At 43.1% G+C, this 13,721-nt stretch overlaps 1 protein-coding gene across 1 annotated transcript; it reads right to left on the reverse strand.

Annotated features, from left to right (window-relative positions):
* Nucleotides 1–1,015: 1,015 nt before the first annotated feature.
* arfgap2 (ADP-ribosylation factor GTPase activating protein 2) lies at nt 1,016–13,721 on the reverse strand. The gene is made up of 16 exons (XM_047041932.1): nt 13,598–13,721; nt 12,347–12,465; nt 12,138–12,210; nt 11,412–11,543; nt 11,053–11,136; nt 10,592–10,685; nt 7,499–7,552; nt 6,857–6,909; nt 6,326–6,462; nt 6,100–6,231; nt 5,708–5,836; nt 5,280–5,432; nt 5,039–5,165; nt 3,354–3,441; nt 2,903–3,024; nt 1,016–2,778 (listed from the first exon to the last, which is right to left on the reverse strand). The coding sequence occupies exons 1-16, from the start codon at nt 13,667–13,669 to the stop codon at nt 2,758–2,760; spliced, it is 1,590 nt and encodes a 529-aa protein (XP_046897888.1). The 5' UTR covers nt 13,670–13,721; the 3' UTR covers nt 1,016–2,757.

Raw genomic sequence — 13,721 nt, forward strand, 5'->3', positions numbered from 1 at the left:
AGCAAGCAACAATAATAGTAGGCCTATATTTCACAGTGAGTAGGCTACAATAATTTTAAGATAGTTACAACAAACCAACAAGTCTCAAAAAATCATTCTCAAGTGCTGTTGTACTCCCGGAACAAGTGCGTCTTCATCCTTTTCTTGAAGGTGGGGAGACAGTCCGTATCCCTGATGGAGGTTGCGAGTTGATTCCACCATTGGGGTAGCCTGACGTTGTCATACTCATAATCCTAGTCAGAATATGAGCCTGAAAACTCCATTGGGCTGTGACTACGGGGCGTGTTTTAACCGAAATCGTAAAACAAATGCCTCTTCGCTTAATTGGATAGACCTACAACCAATTACAGCAATGTAATATGTTGTTTGTTGAAAACGAATTCAACCCAAGCGCTCTTTCGTGACGTTTCCGCCGGACCCTGTGGGCCTTTCAGGGGTAGCTCTGAGCCTCAGTCCTGAATTTTCTTTGGGATCAATAAAGTGAACCGAGTTGAGTCTCCCATCGGTGATAGTCTGATGATTTAGAGCGGGTGTCCAGTGGAGGTGTAATTCCGCCTCGGGAATCAATGCAGTTTCTATCACACAGCTTGTTTAACGCCTAACCCTTTTGTCAAAAGCCTATGGGGCTTGATTTATGTATGACTGTATGAATACAAATACTAAACTTTACGTATTTGGTTTACAATTTTCTCGGTCAAGACATTGGTGTGGATTAAGTTATCTGAAACTGACCTTGGGCCGGCGGACACACTTGCACTCCTCTGGCCAGTTACACTTGATTTACGAAGCCACAGCACCCTGTAGTAAACCTGTTTACCAACTTCGGCCTGGTTTTGAACATGATCTTAACATGCAGCATCAGGGAAGCGTGTTAGAGCCGAGCATCAACATCAAACCTGACAACTACGGTTTTCATAACTGCGCATTGGTGAAGAATTTCAATTTAAATAATTTTAGGATTTGTAAAATGATTCCGTAACAATTCAATTAAAAAATGAATCAGTGGAAGACGCTATTACAGATAAATATGCCTCTTTATAACATTTGATCCACCACAATTCACATCAACTAAAACATTTCAAGTTTCAAATGTTAAAACTAATTTTAAAAATGACTACCTTAATTAGGTGGGTAAAATCAAGCCACACGGCAAACAACAGAATGAGGAAAAATTTAACTTAATGGTTTTGAATCAGGAGAGTAAACCTAAAGCAGAAGATGACTCTGCCCAGACAGATCACCCGTCTTTCCCACAGTCCCAACATGGCTTTGTTGTAATGTCGAAATATTTATTCGATCACAGGCAGCTGGGCAATAACTTGTTTATATAAAAACATGGATGTGAACAAGAAAAAAAAAACATTTGTGGTACTGTGGTTGACGTTTTCACCTGTAGAACTGACATTTCTTTTTAAATACATGAGCACGTGCTCAAACATCAGCTTAACACCCCTGGTCAGGGCCAGATCATACTGTATGTTCATCGTATGCTAATTCATTCCACAGTAAATTCCTTGTTTGTGTGAATTGCATGGCAAATAAAGCTAATTCTGAGACTGACATTTTATAGAAATCTCCTGTACATAAATGTCTCATGGACCCAGCCTGTGTAGAGGGTAGCCTTTGATTGACTTGATCAAACTTAGACATACGGACCATTATTAAACTGGTTTCATGTAATCCTATGGAGTATTTGCTGATTCCACAGGTCAAAATAGTAAGTGTATTTTGACAATTTCTTCTTCACAAAACTAGTTCCAACAAGTAAGTTTTTTTTGTGCCAATTTAGTGAATTTATGACAACATTAGTTAAATATCGGATCAATGGATGCGATACAGCTAGGTAACCCAAACCCTTCATGAACTATGACAACAACTAGTGGGTCCAATATACACACACACACACACTGAGACAACAAGACTGATGCCACACTGCAGAACGCATCAGTCTTGTTGTCTTGGCTTCCCCCCTGCACTCTGTCCTTCAAACACTAGCAGTGTTCTTACCAAACGTTTCATGAAAATATACAAGTAATCTTCCAGAATGATCACAAGAATGATCCTCAACATCTTTGGCCATGTTAGAAGCAACTCAATTTGTTGCAGTTTGCTTTTGACAGGAAGCCAATAAGGTGATGGACAAAGTTGTATATTTGGCAACATGCTGAATGCGCATCCTTGGACGCCCATACACACAGCAGCCTGTTAGTCAGGACACTAAGACACACTCTTATTGTAAACCGAATAAGCAGTTACACACAATTTAAAATGATTGTATTTAGTTTACTATATATTTTTTTTTACCTCAATTGAAATTGGATACCAAAAAACTGTTAATATCAGCAAGTACTGAACGCAAATTAAATGGGAGAAAATGTAATTGAGCTTTAGTATGTTATAAAATCATCCCATCACCGCAAAAAATGAATTATAATTGCTAATGAGTGATGTTTCAGTGTTTCCAAAATAACACGTCTTCAATTTAGAGTCATCCATAAAATTGTATCATATGTCAGTTTGATTTTATCACTTGAATCTAATTCGGAATCTGTGAAATTGTTGACCAAAAACAGGATAACATACAGGTTAAAACCGGAATCCTGGTGCTGTACTTCAGAGAAAAATAAATACTGTCTGATTGTTGCTTTCTACAGGTGAAGGAACACAGGGAGACTCTTCTCACACACGGCAGACTGCAGAACACTTAGCAGTAGTCATTTCTCCGAGACAACACAGTGGCTGATCCTCCAGGGCTGATCAGTAGGAGCCGTAACGATCCTAATTAGCACAAAACAGGAAGGACTTGTGAGTGTCAGATCCACTCTCTGTCAATATGATCACTTATGTTGGCGAATAGGTTAACATTTGATACATTTCTGTCTATATTGTTATGTTCCTTCACCTGGATGGTGTTCATGACTCCGTTGGCGAGCACTGCCATCTTGCCAGCCACCGTCTTTACGCCCTGTTTGAACTGGGCGATGTCAGGGCTGGTGGGTAGGACACTGTCAAAGCCAGACACGCCTGCAGGACAACATCAAACCCCAGAGAAGAGGAGGTTTAACAAGCCCTTGCTAAACACATGCACAGGTACAAACACATTTTATATTTAGCAGACACTTATATCCAAAGCAACATACAAAATAGTGCAGTAGGTACAGCAGAAGATTAAGGGTCAGAACTTCTCAGAAGTGTTGAAACAGTATTTCACTGGTCAGAATCAACAAAACATCTGTATTTAACAGGAACATAACATCAATAAGTAACTTTTACCTGGTGTGGGTTAGGGTTTACTTGGTGTGGGTTAGGGTGAGGGTTACCTGTAGATTACGGTTGGTTGGGGAGTGTTTTACCTGTGCGATCAGTGCTCTCTCCAAACAGGTCAGCAGAGCTGATTGATGTGCTGCCTGACATACCTTCCAAGCGTGTCTTTGCATCATACTGCAACAAAAATACATTTACATCAATGTCCTCCTATGAATGTTGGACCTCAAATTACAGATCTTTGGTTACGGAAATAATATGGAGGATAAATACTTATTTAGCATGAAAAGGAATGTTAAATTAGAGAGACACAATTCCTGGGGAAATTGTGAGGTGGGCTTGCATCGGTTGATGATGGGTCAGTTTTGTTACTGAAACTTTACAACTGATATTTCTGTATATTTTAAATAGCCTAAGTATTAGGGGTGGGTTAGGGGTGTAACGATACACTCAGCTCACAATTAAATACGTATCATGATACTGGGTGTACAATACAATACACATCACGATATTTTGAACAACATTTTAAATTATACTGAAATTCACTTAACAGATTTATTTCCAAAACATTTTCAATAATTTATTTTGTTGTACATACAATTTAGTTAACTCAGATTTCTGTGAATGCATTGAATGCACGCATGACGCAGGTGCAGAGTAGGTCGCGTGCTGGTAGCTCAACCAAAAGGATCAAACGGACGTCAAATTGTAAAAATAGTGCCATAACTCTACGATACATATTGTAAAATGTTGTATTGCGATAGATTGTTCCACGATATATTGTTACACCCCTATTAAGTATGCATACTTTTTATTTATGAAGATGGCATAGATTAAAAAGCATAGGCTGCATTTGTTGCTGCTCATTTACACTTCAGAATACTAATATTGAAGTGTAGAATGACACAGGGTTCTCTTGTCATTTCCCTTGGTGCAAGAGGGAATGGTGAAAGTCTATGTTGCAGCCTCACATAGTTGAAAAAGCGGCATCAAAATAGAAAGAAATAGGGCAATCTTGTGTAAAAATTGTCCTAACCTATATCTAACAACGTTGTCACTGGCAGTATCTTGGCAGAATTGCAATTCAAACAATACCATCTGTAAACTGAAAAAATGCCCCCAAAAACGTAAATATGCTTGAAACGAATTTCTGGAAAACTGGCTAAAATAAGTTTACTGGAAGTGATCATTCTGTGTCAGTAACAACGTCCCTGTCTGAAGACTAGGGGGTCAGTTTTAAAGCGAAGCTAGTGCTACTAGCCCACTGATGTGTGGGAATTGCAGGCGCTAACAAGTCGAAAGGCGGTCAAAAAAACAGGGTGTTGATATCACAGCCTGGGAACTGGCTAGCTACATGTTATCACCCTGGCCTTTGCCTGTGGTGTTTCTGTGGCTGTTTTACCAATTTAGGTAGCTAGCTATCTCCCAGAAGTTAACAAGCTGCTAAACTAATGTTCTACTATAGGTTAACGTGCGTGGTGTGACTTTAGTGACTGTGGCTAGTTAGCCATCGTTAGCTTCACTCTCCACAAAAACTGTAATTATGCCTAAACCGTCAAACGGAACGTTCGCACGGATTCAAGCAATGCAATTAGGACCAAGAAGAACTTTTTTACACCGACTTTGTCCATGTATGGCAAAGTTAAGGGTGGGAAAATAATAAATAATTATATATATATATATATATATAAAAAGAGAGAATATAGGTTGAGCCTTGCCCTAGGCATGTACACCCAATACGTAGAATAGCCAGCATTTGTATTACATTTTTTACCTCTGCATTGCTCTCACGTCCAAAGAACATGTCTGAGGAGATGGCCTTGGCGTTGGCAAACTTCTGCCTGGCTTCACTGGACTCTGCTACGGACACGCTCGCCTCGGCCTTGCGACGGCTGGGCAGTCTGATCACACGAGCAGCAGGCATCACTACTGTGTTCATTCATGTTCTACACACACACAGTCCTGATCTCACACACACAAACTTCCTAATCACACACAGCCCTAATCACACTCACCTCTCTCCAATGGGCTGGATGCTGGAGATGGTGACTTCCTCTTTAGGCTCCACTTTCTCAAGCGCCCAAGACGAGGTGAAGGAGGCAGTCCCTCCCTCGGCATCCCACCGGGTCCCAAAACTGTCCCCGGTGGTGAATGGGTTATCCTTGTACCTGCACCCAGAACGCACATGGTTATCCTTGTACCTGCACCCAGAACACACATGGTTATCCTTGTACCTGCACCCAGAACACACATGGTTATCCTTGTACCTGCACCCAGAACACACACGGCTATCCTTGTACCTAACCCTAGAGATACACTATATACACCAGCACCACATGACCACTGCATAGTCACCCACACATGACCTGTGTGGGTTCATTACCAAAGTAAACACATTGTGAAATTAATTGTGAATCAATGAAAGGCAAGAGTATGAACCTACTTAGGGGGTCCACATGTGAAGCCGGGCTCATCGAACATGTCCAGTTTGGAGCGAGGAGAGGACTTGGCCCCGACAGGAGTCTCCTGCTCGATCACTTGCATCTCCGACATCACTGAGTGGGAGACGGCACTGGGAAAGAAAATCCAACCTTAAACCAACACTGTGCATTCATTATGTAAGCTTAAATGATCTGCTCATTATTCCTCTGACCATAAATTAGAGTCTAGTTTAGACGGATCTGACACAACTCATCAGATTAGTGTGCGTACCATGTAAGATTGAGGCCTTACCACAGCAGCCCTCCTTACAATAGTCACTATTTTCTAACAGTCAAGACGATTGTGACGTTCTAATTAATTAGTAATATGAATTAATTTATGTTCTACTGTTACCTTCTGTTGCCAAATCCCATGCCCAGCCTTTCCGCCTGCTCTCGCTTCCTCCCCTCCAGGTTGCTCATCTTCTTATCCTCCATCTTTCTGTCAATTTCCAGTTCCTTGTAGGCCAACCGCATTGATGCTACACTGAAACATCATCATTTGAAATGAATACAACCCCACATCAATATTATTCAACAACAGCGATGTGAAAACTTTGAGGACAGAGCAGCTTCCTCACATGGACTCCTCAGCCTGCTTCTTGGCCTCCTCCGCCCGCTCCTCCTTCATCTTCTCAGCCTCCAGCGCCTGCTGCTCCACCTGGGAGAAGCTGGAACTGCTCACCTTCTGGGCCCCCAGTCCCTTCCTGGCCCCCAGCTGTAGGACAGCAGAGTCACTACCGCACCCAGCACCCCTAACCATAACCCCCAGCTGTAGGACAGCAGAGTCACTACCGCACCCAGCACCCCTAACCATAACCCCCAGCTGTAGGACAGCAGAGTCACTACCGCACCCAGCACCCCTAACCATAACCCCCAGCTGTAGGACAGCAGAGTCACTACCGCACCCAGCACCCCTAACCATAACCCCCAGCTGTAGGACAGCAGAGTCACTACCGCACCCAGCACCCCTAACCATAACCCCCAGGCCTTCGAGGCCCCCATTAAGTTAGTGTTTGGCCCCTATAGGCCCTGGAACAGGAAATCGGTCATCAGGCTGTTTATGACTGAACCCTAACCTGCACCTGGAGGATCTGTCCTCAGATACTCACCCCTTTCTTAGCCGTGGTCGGTTTCTTCTTCCCAATAATGGAGGGTTTCACATCTGAAACACAAAATTACTATGAAACATCATAATTCATTTACATTTGTTCATTTTATCCAAAGCGACTTCCAAGAGAGCTTTACAAAGTGCATAGGTCACTGATAACAACAACAAGATAGCCCAAAAACCTTGTAGGCAATCATAGTAGGCATCATTAAGGATCTCACATCAATTTTGATAAAGGCTGGTGCAAAAGCCAAAAACAGCGTATCTCTCCTAAAATACTGAGTTGAGGGGTAATACAACAGAAAGAATGGACAATTGCAAGCATAATCAGAACTGCTTAACCATGGCAACCATAGAGGCTGTGCCAACCAACTAGGAATAGGGACTTCTGGGAACGGAACAATCACATTGGTTTGATTAAACGACCCAAAGACACAGTATCCGTAGCTACTGGGCTGCAGTGGGAAAGGTGAGTGTGGGAGAAAGACCTGTATTCAACAAAAAGGCATAGTTACTGTGACTGCAATACATTTGCCAAAATTTATTATAAAGATGTTCTCCATTTTAGACAGCAAAAACAATGCAACAGTAACAAAATGTAATAAAAAGGATAAGATGTAAATGTAAGATCTCGAGGACTCACCGCCGGCTTGCTTGGGTGACAAACTCAGTCCCTCAATGTTAGGACCCTCCGATTCTGAACAAAACACAATTCTTCAGGTGAGTGCAAAACCACATGTATGTTACGGGAAAGAAGCCTTACGACAAGAAACAAATGGTTATACATCCACTGTGGGATTCAGTTACATGTATTCATTTAGCAGACGCTTTTATCCAAAGCGACTTCCAAGAGAGAGCTTTACAAAGTGCATCGGTCACGGATAATAACAACAAGATAATAACCCCCCCAAAACATTGCGGGTAGCCAAAACATGAAGCACATATTGTGAACAACCAAAATAAGTGCCAAAGGGAAGAACCATAAGAGCATGTAGTTAAACAAGTTACAATTAAACAACATGATTCGCTATAAGTGCACCTGTAGAAAAGCAAGCAACAGTAAAAAAATATTTCACAGCGAGTACAACCATTTTAATCAGTTACCACTAAACAACAAGACCAACAAGTCTCTAAGCAAGAGTCATTGTGATCCTGGAGGAAACTAACATTGTGACAAGCAAACCATTCCTGAGTACAGTTGTACTCAGTTGAGGTAATAACTTTGAAGTTTGAATACTGAGAAGCTTGTCAGCCACTATAGTTGACAGATCATGAGGAGATTTGCCCCCACATACTGCCCCACTACATGTTCCTCCCCTACTGCCCCCCCTACTGCCCCCACCCATGTTCCTCCCCTACTACCCCCAGAATACTGCCCCTAAATGATACTTCCCTTCTGCCCCCACATGATGCTCTCTTACTGCTCACACACTACCCCCTGCTACTGTTACCGGCCTCAAGTCTATGGGTGCCTGAGCCAATACATAGATCTTAAAAAATGTGATGATTGAAAATTGTAAAATGTAGTAATCTGTATATGGAAGTTGAAAGGAAAGTGCGGGTGGCCTTTTTGGCGGGTTAGCCTAGCAGTTGGCGTCCTTGCTAGATTTCGACATCACGAGAGTCAAAGGCTGCTGTACTGTCTTTTGTGTTTGATGGCTTTTCCAATAGCTTATTAGTTATAACGCTGTTTTATTTTTTAGAGTATTTCTGAATAGTAATAATTGTAATTTGAAATGTGTGTGTGTATATATGTGCCTAGTTGCTACATTGTTGTATAATGGAATAATAGGCTTATGCGTAAATAATCATTCAAATTTATGTCATGTTAGATAATGTTAGATAATGTATTGATTAATAGTAGGCTATTTATTTTTAACAATGTCAAAAAAGCCAATTTTGAGTTTAGAGGGTGTTTTTTAATCATTTACATTACATTTACATTTAGTCATTTAGCAGACGCTCTTATCCAGAGCGACTTACAGTAAGTACAGGGACATTCCCCCCGAGGCAAGTAGGGTGAAGTGCCTTGCCCAAGGACACAACGTCATATTGGCGGGGCAGGGAATCGATCCGGCAACCTTCTGATTACTAGCCCGACTCCCTCACCACTCAGCCATCTGACTCCAATCAGCAAAGTAAAGGTCTAAAAAAGTCCTCGACCTAGGTAACGTAGCCTATCGTTCACGACGTCAATCATGGCGTGTCATTTTATTTTGATTGAAGCGGTGTATGAGGGAGCTGTCATGGTATACGATTTAAAGGGAACGTTCTTTCTGGAAGAAGTTACATGTGCATTGCTTTTGCCAAGGTGGATTGTATGATCCATGTTTTACCTCTCGGGCTGCCTAAGAATGGGTGCAGACGCAATTAACTTGACTACTTAAATCTGACTTGAAATAGTAGTACTGCGTGAGCTGAAATTGGCCTTTATGGAACCGCTTAACTAATTAAACTTATTCAAGTCTGGTTTAGGACTTTAAATCTAGCTTTTATGAGTGGCCTTTATGGAACAGGCCCCAGGTACTTTTAAGGAAATGTTAACAAACAAATACGACCTCACAGTCGCAGAGTTAAAATGCTTCCTTCGGTCTCATCTGCGAGATAAAAGTAGCACAGAGCTCTTTCAGGAGCTCAGTATCGCAAAAAAGACAAAGAAACTGCACAGCAGTTTGTATACAGAATAATGGGCCTCAAACAACGTGTACTGTTCGCGTCACAACAAGTAGCGCTGAGTTGGACGATGAAAAAAATCTAGTTCAAGGGGTGTTCATCCATACACTTTACCAAGAGCTAAGTGAAAAAAATTAAGGGATGCCAAGATTTCATTTATTAAACGCTAAATATTCAGCCCGCTACACTACCCCCTACTGCCCCCCACATGATGCTCCCCTACTGCTCACACACTACCCCCTGCTACCCTCTACTACTCCCCACATGATGCTCCCCTACTGCTCACACACTACCCCCTGCTACCCCCTGCTACCCCCTGCTACCCTCTACTGCCCCCCACATGATGCTCCCCTACTGCTCACACACTACCCCCTGCTACCCTCTACTACTCCCCACATGATGCTCCCCTACTGCTCACACACTACCCCCTGCTACCCCCTGCTACCCCCTGCTACCCTCTACTGCCCCCCACATGATGCTCCCCTACTGCTCACACACTACCCCCTGCTACCCCCTGCTACCCTCTACTACCCCCTGCTACCCTCTACTACTCCCCACATGATGCTCCCCTACTGCTCACACACTACCCCCTGCTACCCCCTGCTACCCTCTACTACCCCCTGCTACCCTCTACTGCCCCCCACATGATGCTCCCCTACTGCTCACACACTACCCTCTACTGCCCCCCACATGATGCTCCCCTACTGCTCACACACTACCCCCTGCTACCCCCCACATTATGCTCCCCTACTGCTCACACACTACCCCCTGCTACCCTCTACTACCCCCTGCTACCCTCTACTGCCCCCCACATGATGCTCCCCTACTGCTCACACACTACCCCCTACATGATGCTCCCCTACTGCCCACACACTACCCCCTACTGCCCCCCACATGATGCTCCCCTACTGCCCACACACTACCCCCTACTGCCCCCCACACGATGCTCCCCTACTGCTCACACACTACCCCCTGCTACCCCCTGCTACCCTCTACTGCCCCCCACATGATGCTCCCCTACTGCCCACAGATTCTGCCCCCCAGCTGGGTGTGCAGTGCTCACGTGAGAGGCAGCAGTCGGGGGGCTGGGAGCGCTCCTCTAGCAGCACGTTCTGCTCTCCGAGGGAGGGGGACTCCATATCCCAACTGTTCACCGACTGAAAGCAAAAGAAGCAATATTTCTCAGAAGATGGAGGTCCTAATCCTGAATGGTTCAGACACCTCGTTTGGTTAGGGTTAACCCTGGTAGTTAGCATTAGGGTTAACCCTGGTTGTTAGGGTTACCTAAAACAGCATACCTAGGTCACTAGCACAGCATACCTGACAGCATACCTAGGTCACTAGCACAGCATACCTGACAGCATACTTGGGTCACTGGCACAGCATACCTGACAGCATACCTAGGTCACTAGCACAGCATACCTGACAGCATGCCTAGGTCACTAGCACAGCATACCTGACAGCATACCTAGGTCACTAGCACAGCATACCTGACAGCATACTTGGGTCACAAGGACAGCATACCTGAGTGTGCTCGGCAAAGAAATCTGTTTCTTTCTTCTCAGGAGCCACTGACTGGCCAATCACTCCCGGGGAATCAATCCACAACTGTAGGTGACAGGTGATAGCCATTACTATTGTAAATATCTTGTTTTAAATTAAAACGATAACACTGTATAAGTTCCCATAATTGTTTAGCTAATATACACAAAACAGAAGACGAAACAACAATAAATATTTAAGACAATATTCATGTAAAAAAGGATTGGGTGCCTAAGACTTATGCAAAAAAATACATGTATGTGTATACTTAGCAGAAATACATCCAATGTTAAACAAACACCAAAACAGCTAAAAGGCCATTGCTAGACCCCTCTACTTACATCTGAACCATATTTAGACAGGGCAGCATTGGCATGATGTCTGATCTTCTCTCGGTACATCTGGGCAGCACGACTGCTGTATTTGGAATTGGTTTCGTTGATGGAGCAACCATGCTGGTTAAAGAATGCTGCCTTTAGACAACGGAAAAAACATGAATAGTTCAAGTTCAAGTTCAAGTCTTTTATTTGTCAGGTGCACAGAGCAACACAAGGTTAGACTGGGCACTGAAATTCTTAAGACAAGACAACGCAAGCACTTGGCATAACATAACATATAAGTACACAGAACAAATTTACATCTATGCTGAGCTTAGATAAGTGAACTTCCTAAATATACAGATAGCAATAAATAAACGACTATACTAACCCTAACACTAAAACTTCCTAAATTACAGATAACAATAAATAGTACGCTATACTAACCCTAATACACAAAAAAAAAAAAAAAAGAAAAGAAAAAAGAAAAAAAAATTGGAATGGAAGTTACAAGATTTTAGACTTCTGTTTTGTTTGATACAAGCCCATGGCAGGAGGCCATATTCAGATTAAATCAAAGACTAAATACAACCACAAACACAAAGTGTACAAAAACATTATTTCACCCTCTTCTCCATAACAACTGACGACTCTTTCACCATAATTACATCCCAGCCAGGCCAATAGCACAGCGATCCCTGTTCTCCTCTATGGCTGCTCCTCCATTAGCACATCATTGCTTTAACTTACTGCATTAGCATTGCCTCCTACTTGCATACATCTCAGCTGAAACCAGTTCCAGTTAGAGTCCAGTTCAGTAGATCTGACAAACAGAAGCAGTCAGTTCACCCAGCTGATTAATTAACATATTTTAAAGAGTTTAAAAATATTTACTAGGTGCAGAGAAACCAAGAGCAAAAGCATCCTGGAGTCCAATTCCTAATGCTTAAGCGATCTACCTGATGAAGCTTAAGTGTACTCCAAGAGATCGATGGATGCCAGAGCAGTCGATGCACAAGAACACTCCGTATGGTATACTAGCCCAGCTGGGATTCTTGGCTGCGCAGTCAAAGCATGCCTGGGTAAACAGACACACAGGGAAAGAATTTAGACATTAAGATCCGCCACTTCCAGTGTGAAATTTTTACTGCTAGGGTCCCCGTTGAGATGGTCTTTATCTACAAAAAAATACAATCAAAAGCCCTCAGTTTTATTACCCCATGGTTCAAGACTCTTTAACAGGAAATATATCAGCGTCCTGCGTCACCGCGACCAGCTCACTGTGCGGCACCGGATACTATCGACGGAGTTCTGGCCTCGGGTTCCGCAGTTGTGGTAAACAAGGGGTTCGAGTCCGGCACCAAGACTCGCAGGCGTACCTGAACCCGGCTAGGATGAAGTAACTCATCTATGAGTATGGGTTCCCGGGGATAGCGTACTACATCACAGGGACTCCGCAGTGGATCGCAATGACCCTCGGACGGAGCAGATTCTGCAGTGGCTCTAAAAGTCAACCACGTCGGAATGCACAACGCACCTACTCCCGATCTTTATAAGAGCCACCATTACACCACCAGAAGGGATGTGTTACCCAGAGTTATCCAAGGCCGCCAGCAATCTAGACTATGCCTCTAACAGTAACAGACATAACTAAACAAAACGAATTGGTCTTTAGTTAGGTGGCCCGTTCAAGCTATACACAGGACGGGAGATTGTTGCTTCCTAGTTAAATCTAGTTGTCAGTCAGTGCTCATATGGAACATATGCTACCACCTAATAATGTTGATTGTAAGGAAGCTAGAACAGCAGCGATTTAGCTAGCTACAGTAGTATGTAGTCAGACTGTATACGTGGCTGGATTGGTTGACGGATTTACGACGAAAAAGCGGCGGCGTTAGCCTGGACTACAAGCTACTAGCAATTGCTAACCAACGCCACTGAAAAGCCTGCGAATAACGCAAGTAGATGTAGCTCTAGCTACAATAATGCTATTTAACCACTTGCACAAAACTGCCATAGCGCTAGAGTGGCTAGTGTAGCTCAAATTAAACATTAGAATATTCGAACCGAAGCGTCCACTTTCAGTTAGCTAGTCCAGTTAGCTGACTACTGTATAGCTGAGTTCTAATTCAATAAATGGATGAAAAAACGTGCCACCCTTTTATTAACGTTTAACTAGCAACATAAACCACACCATAATGTAGTTTTACCTTATTTGTTGGTATGGATCTTAATTTCTTAAAAATTGTCATAATTTCATTCTTGTTTGGTTCCGTAGCCATCTTGTCACCTTTCTAATTCTTCTTCTTCAACTTCTTCTTCGTCTTCTTCATC

The sequence above is a fragment of the Hypomesus transpacificus genome, chromosome 19 (assembly GCF_021917145.1).
Source record: "Hypomesus transpacificus isolate Combined female chromosome 19, fHypTra1, whole genome shotgun sequence".
In the NCBI taxonomy this organism is placed as follows: Eukaryota; Metazoa; Chordata; class Actinopteri; order Osmeriformes; family Osmeridae; genus Hypomesus; species Hypomesus transpacificus.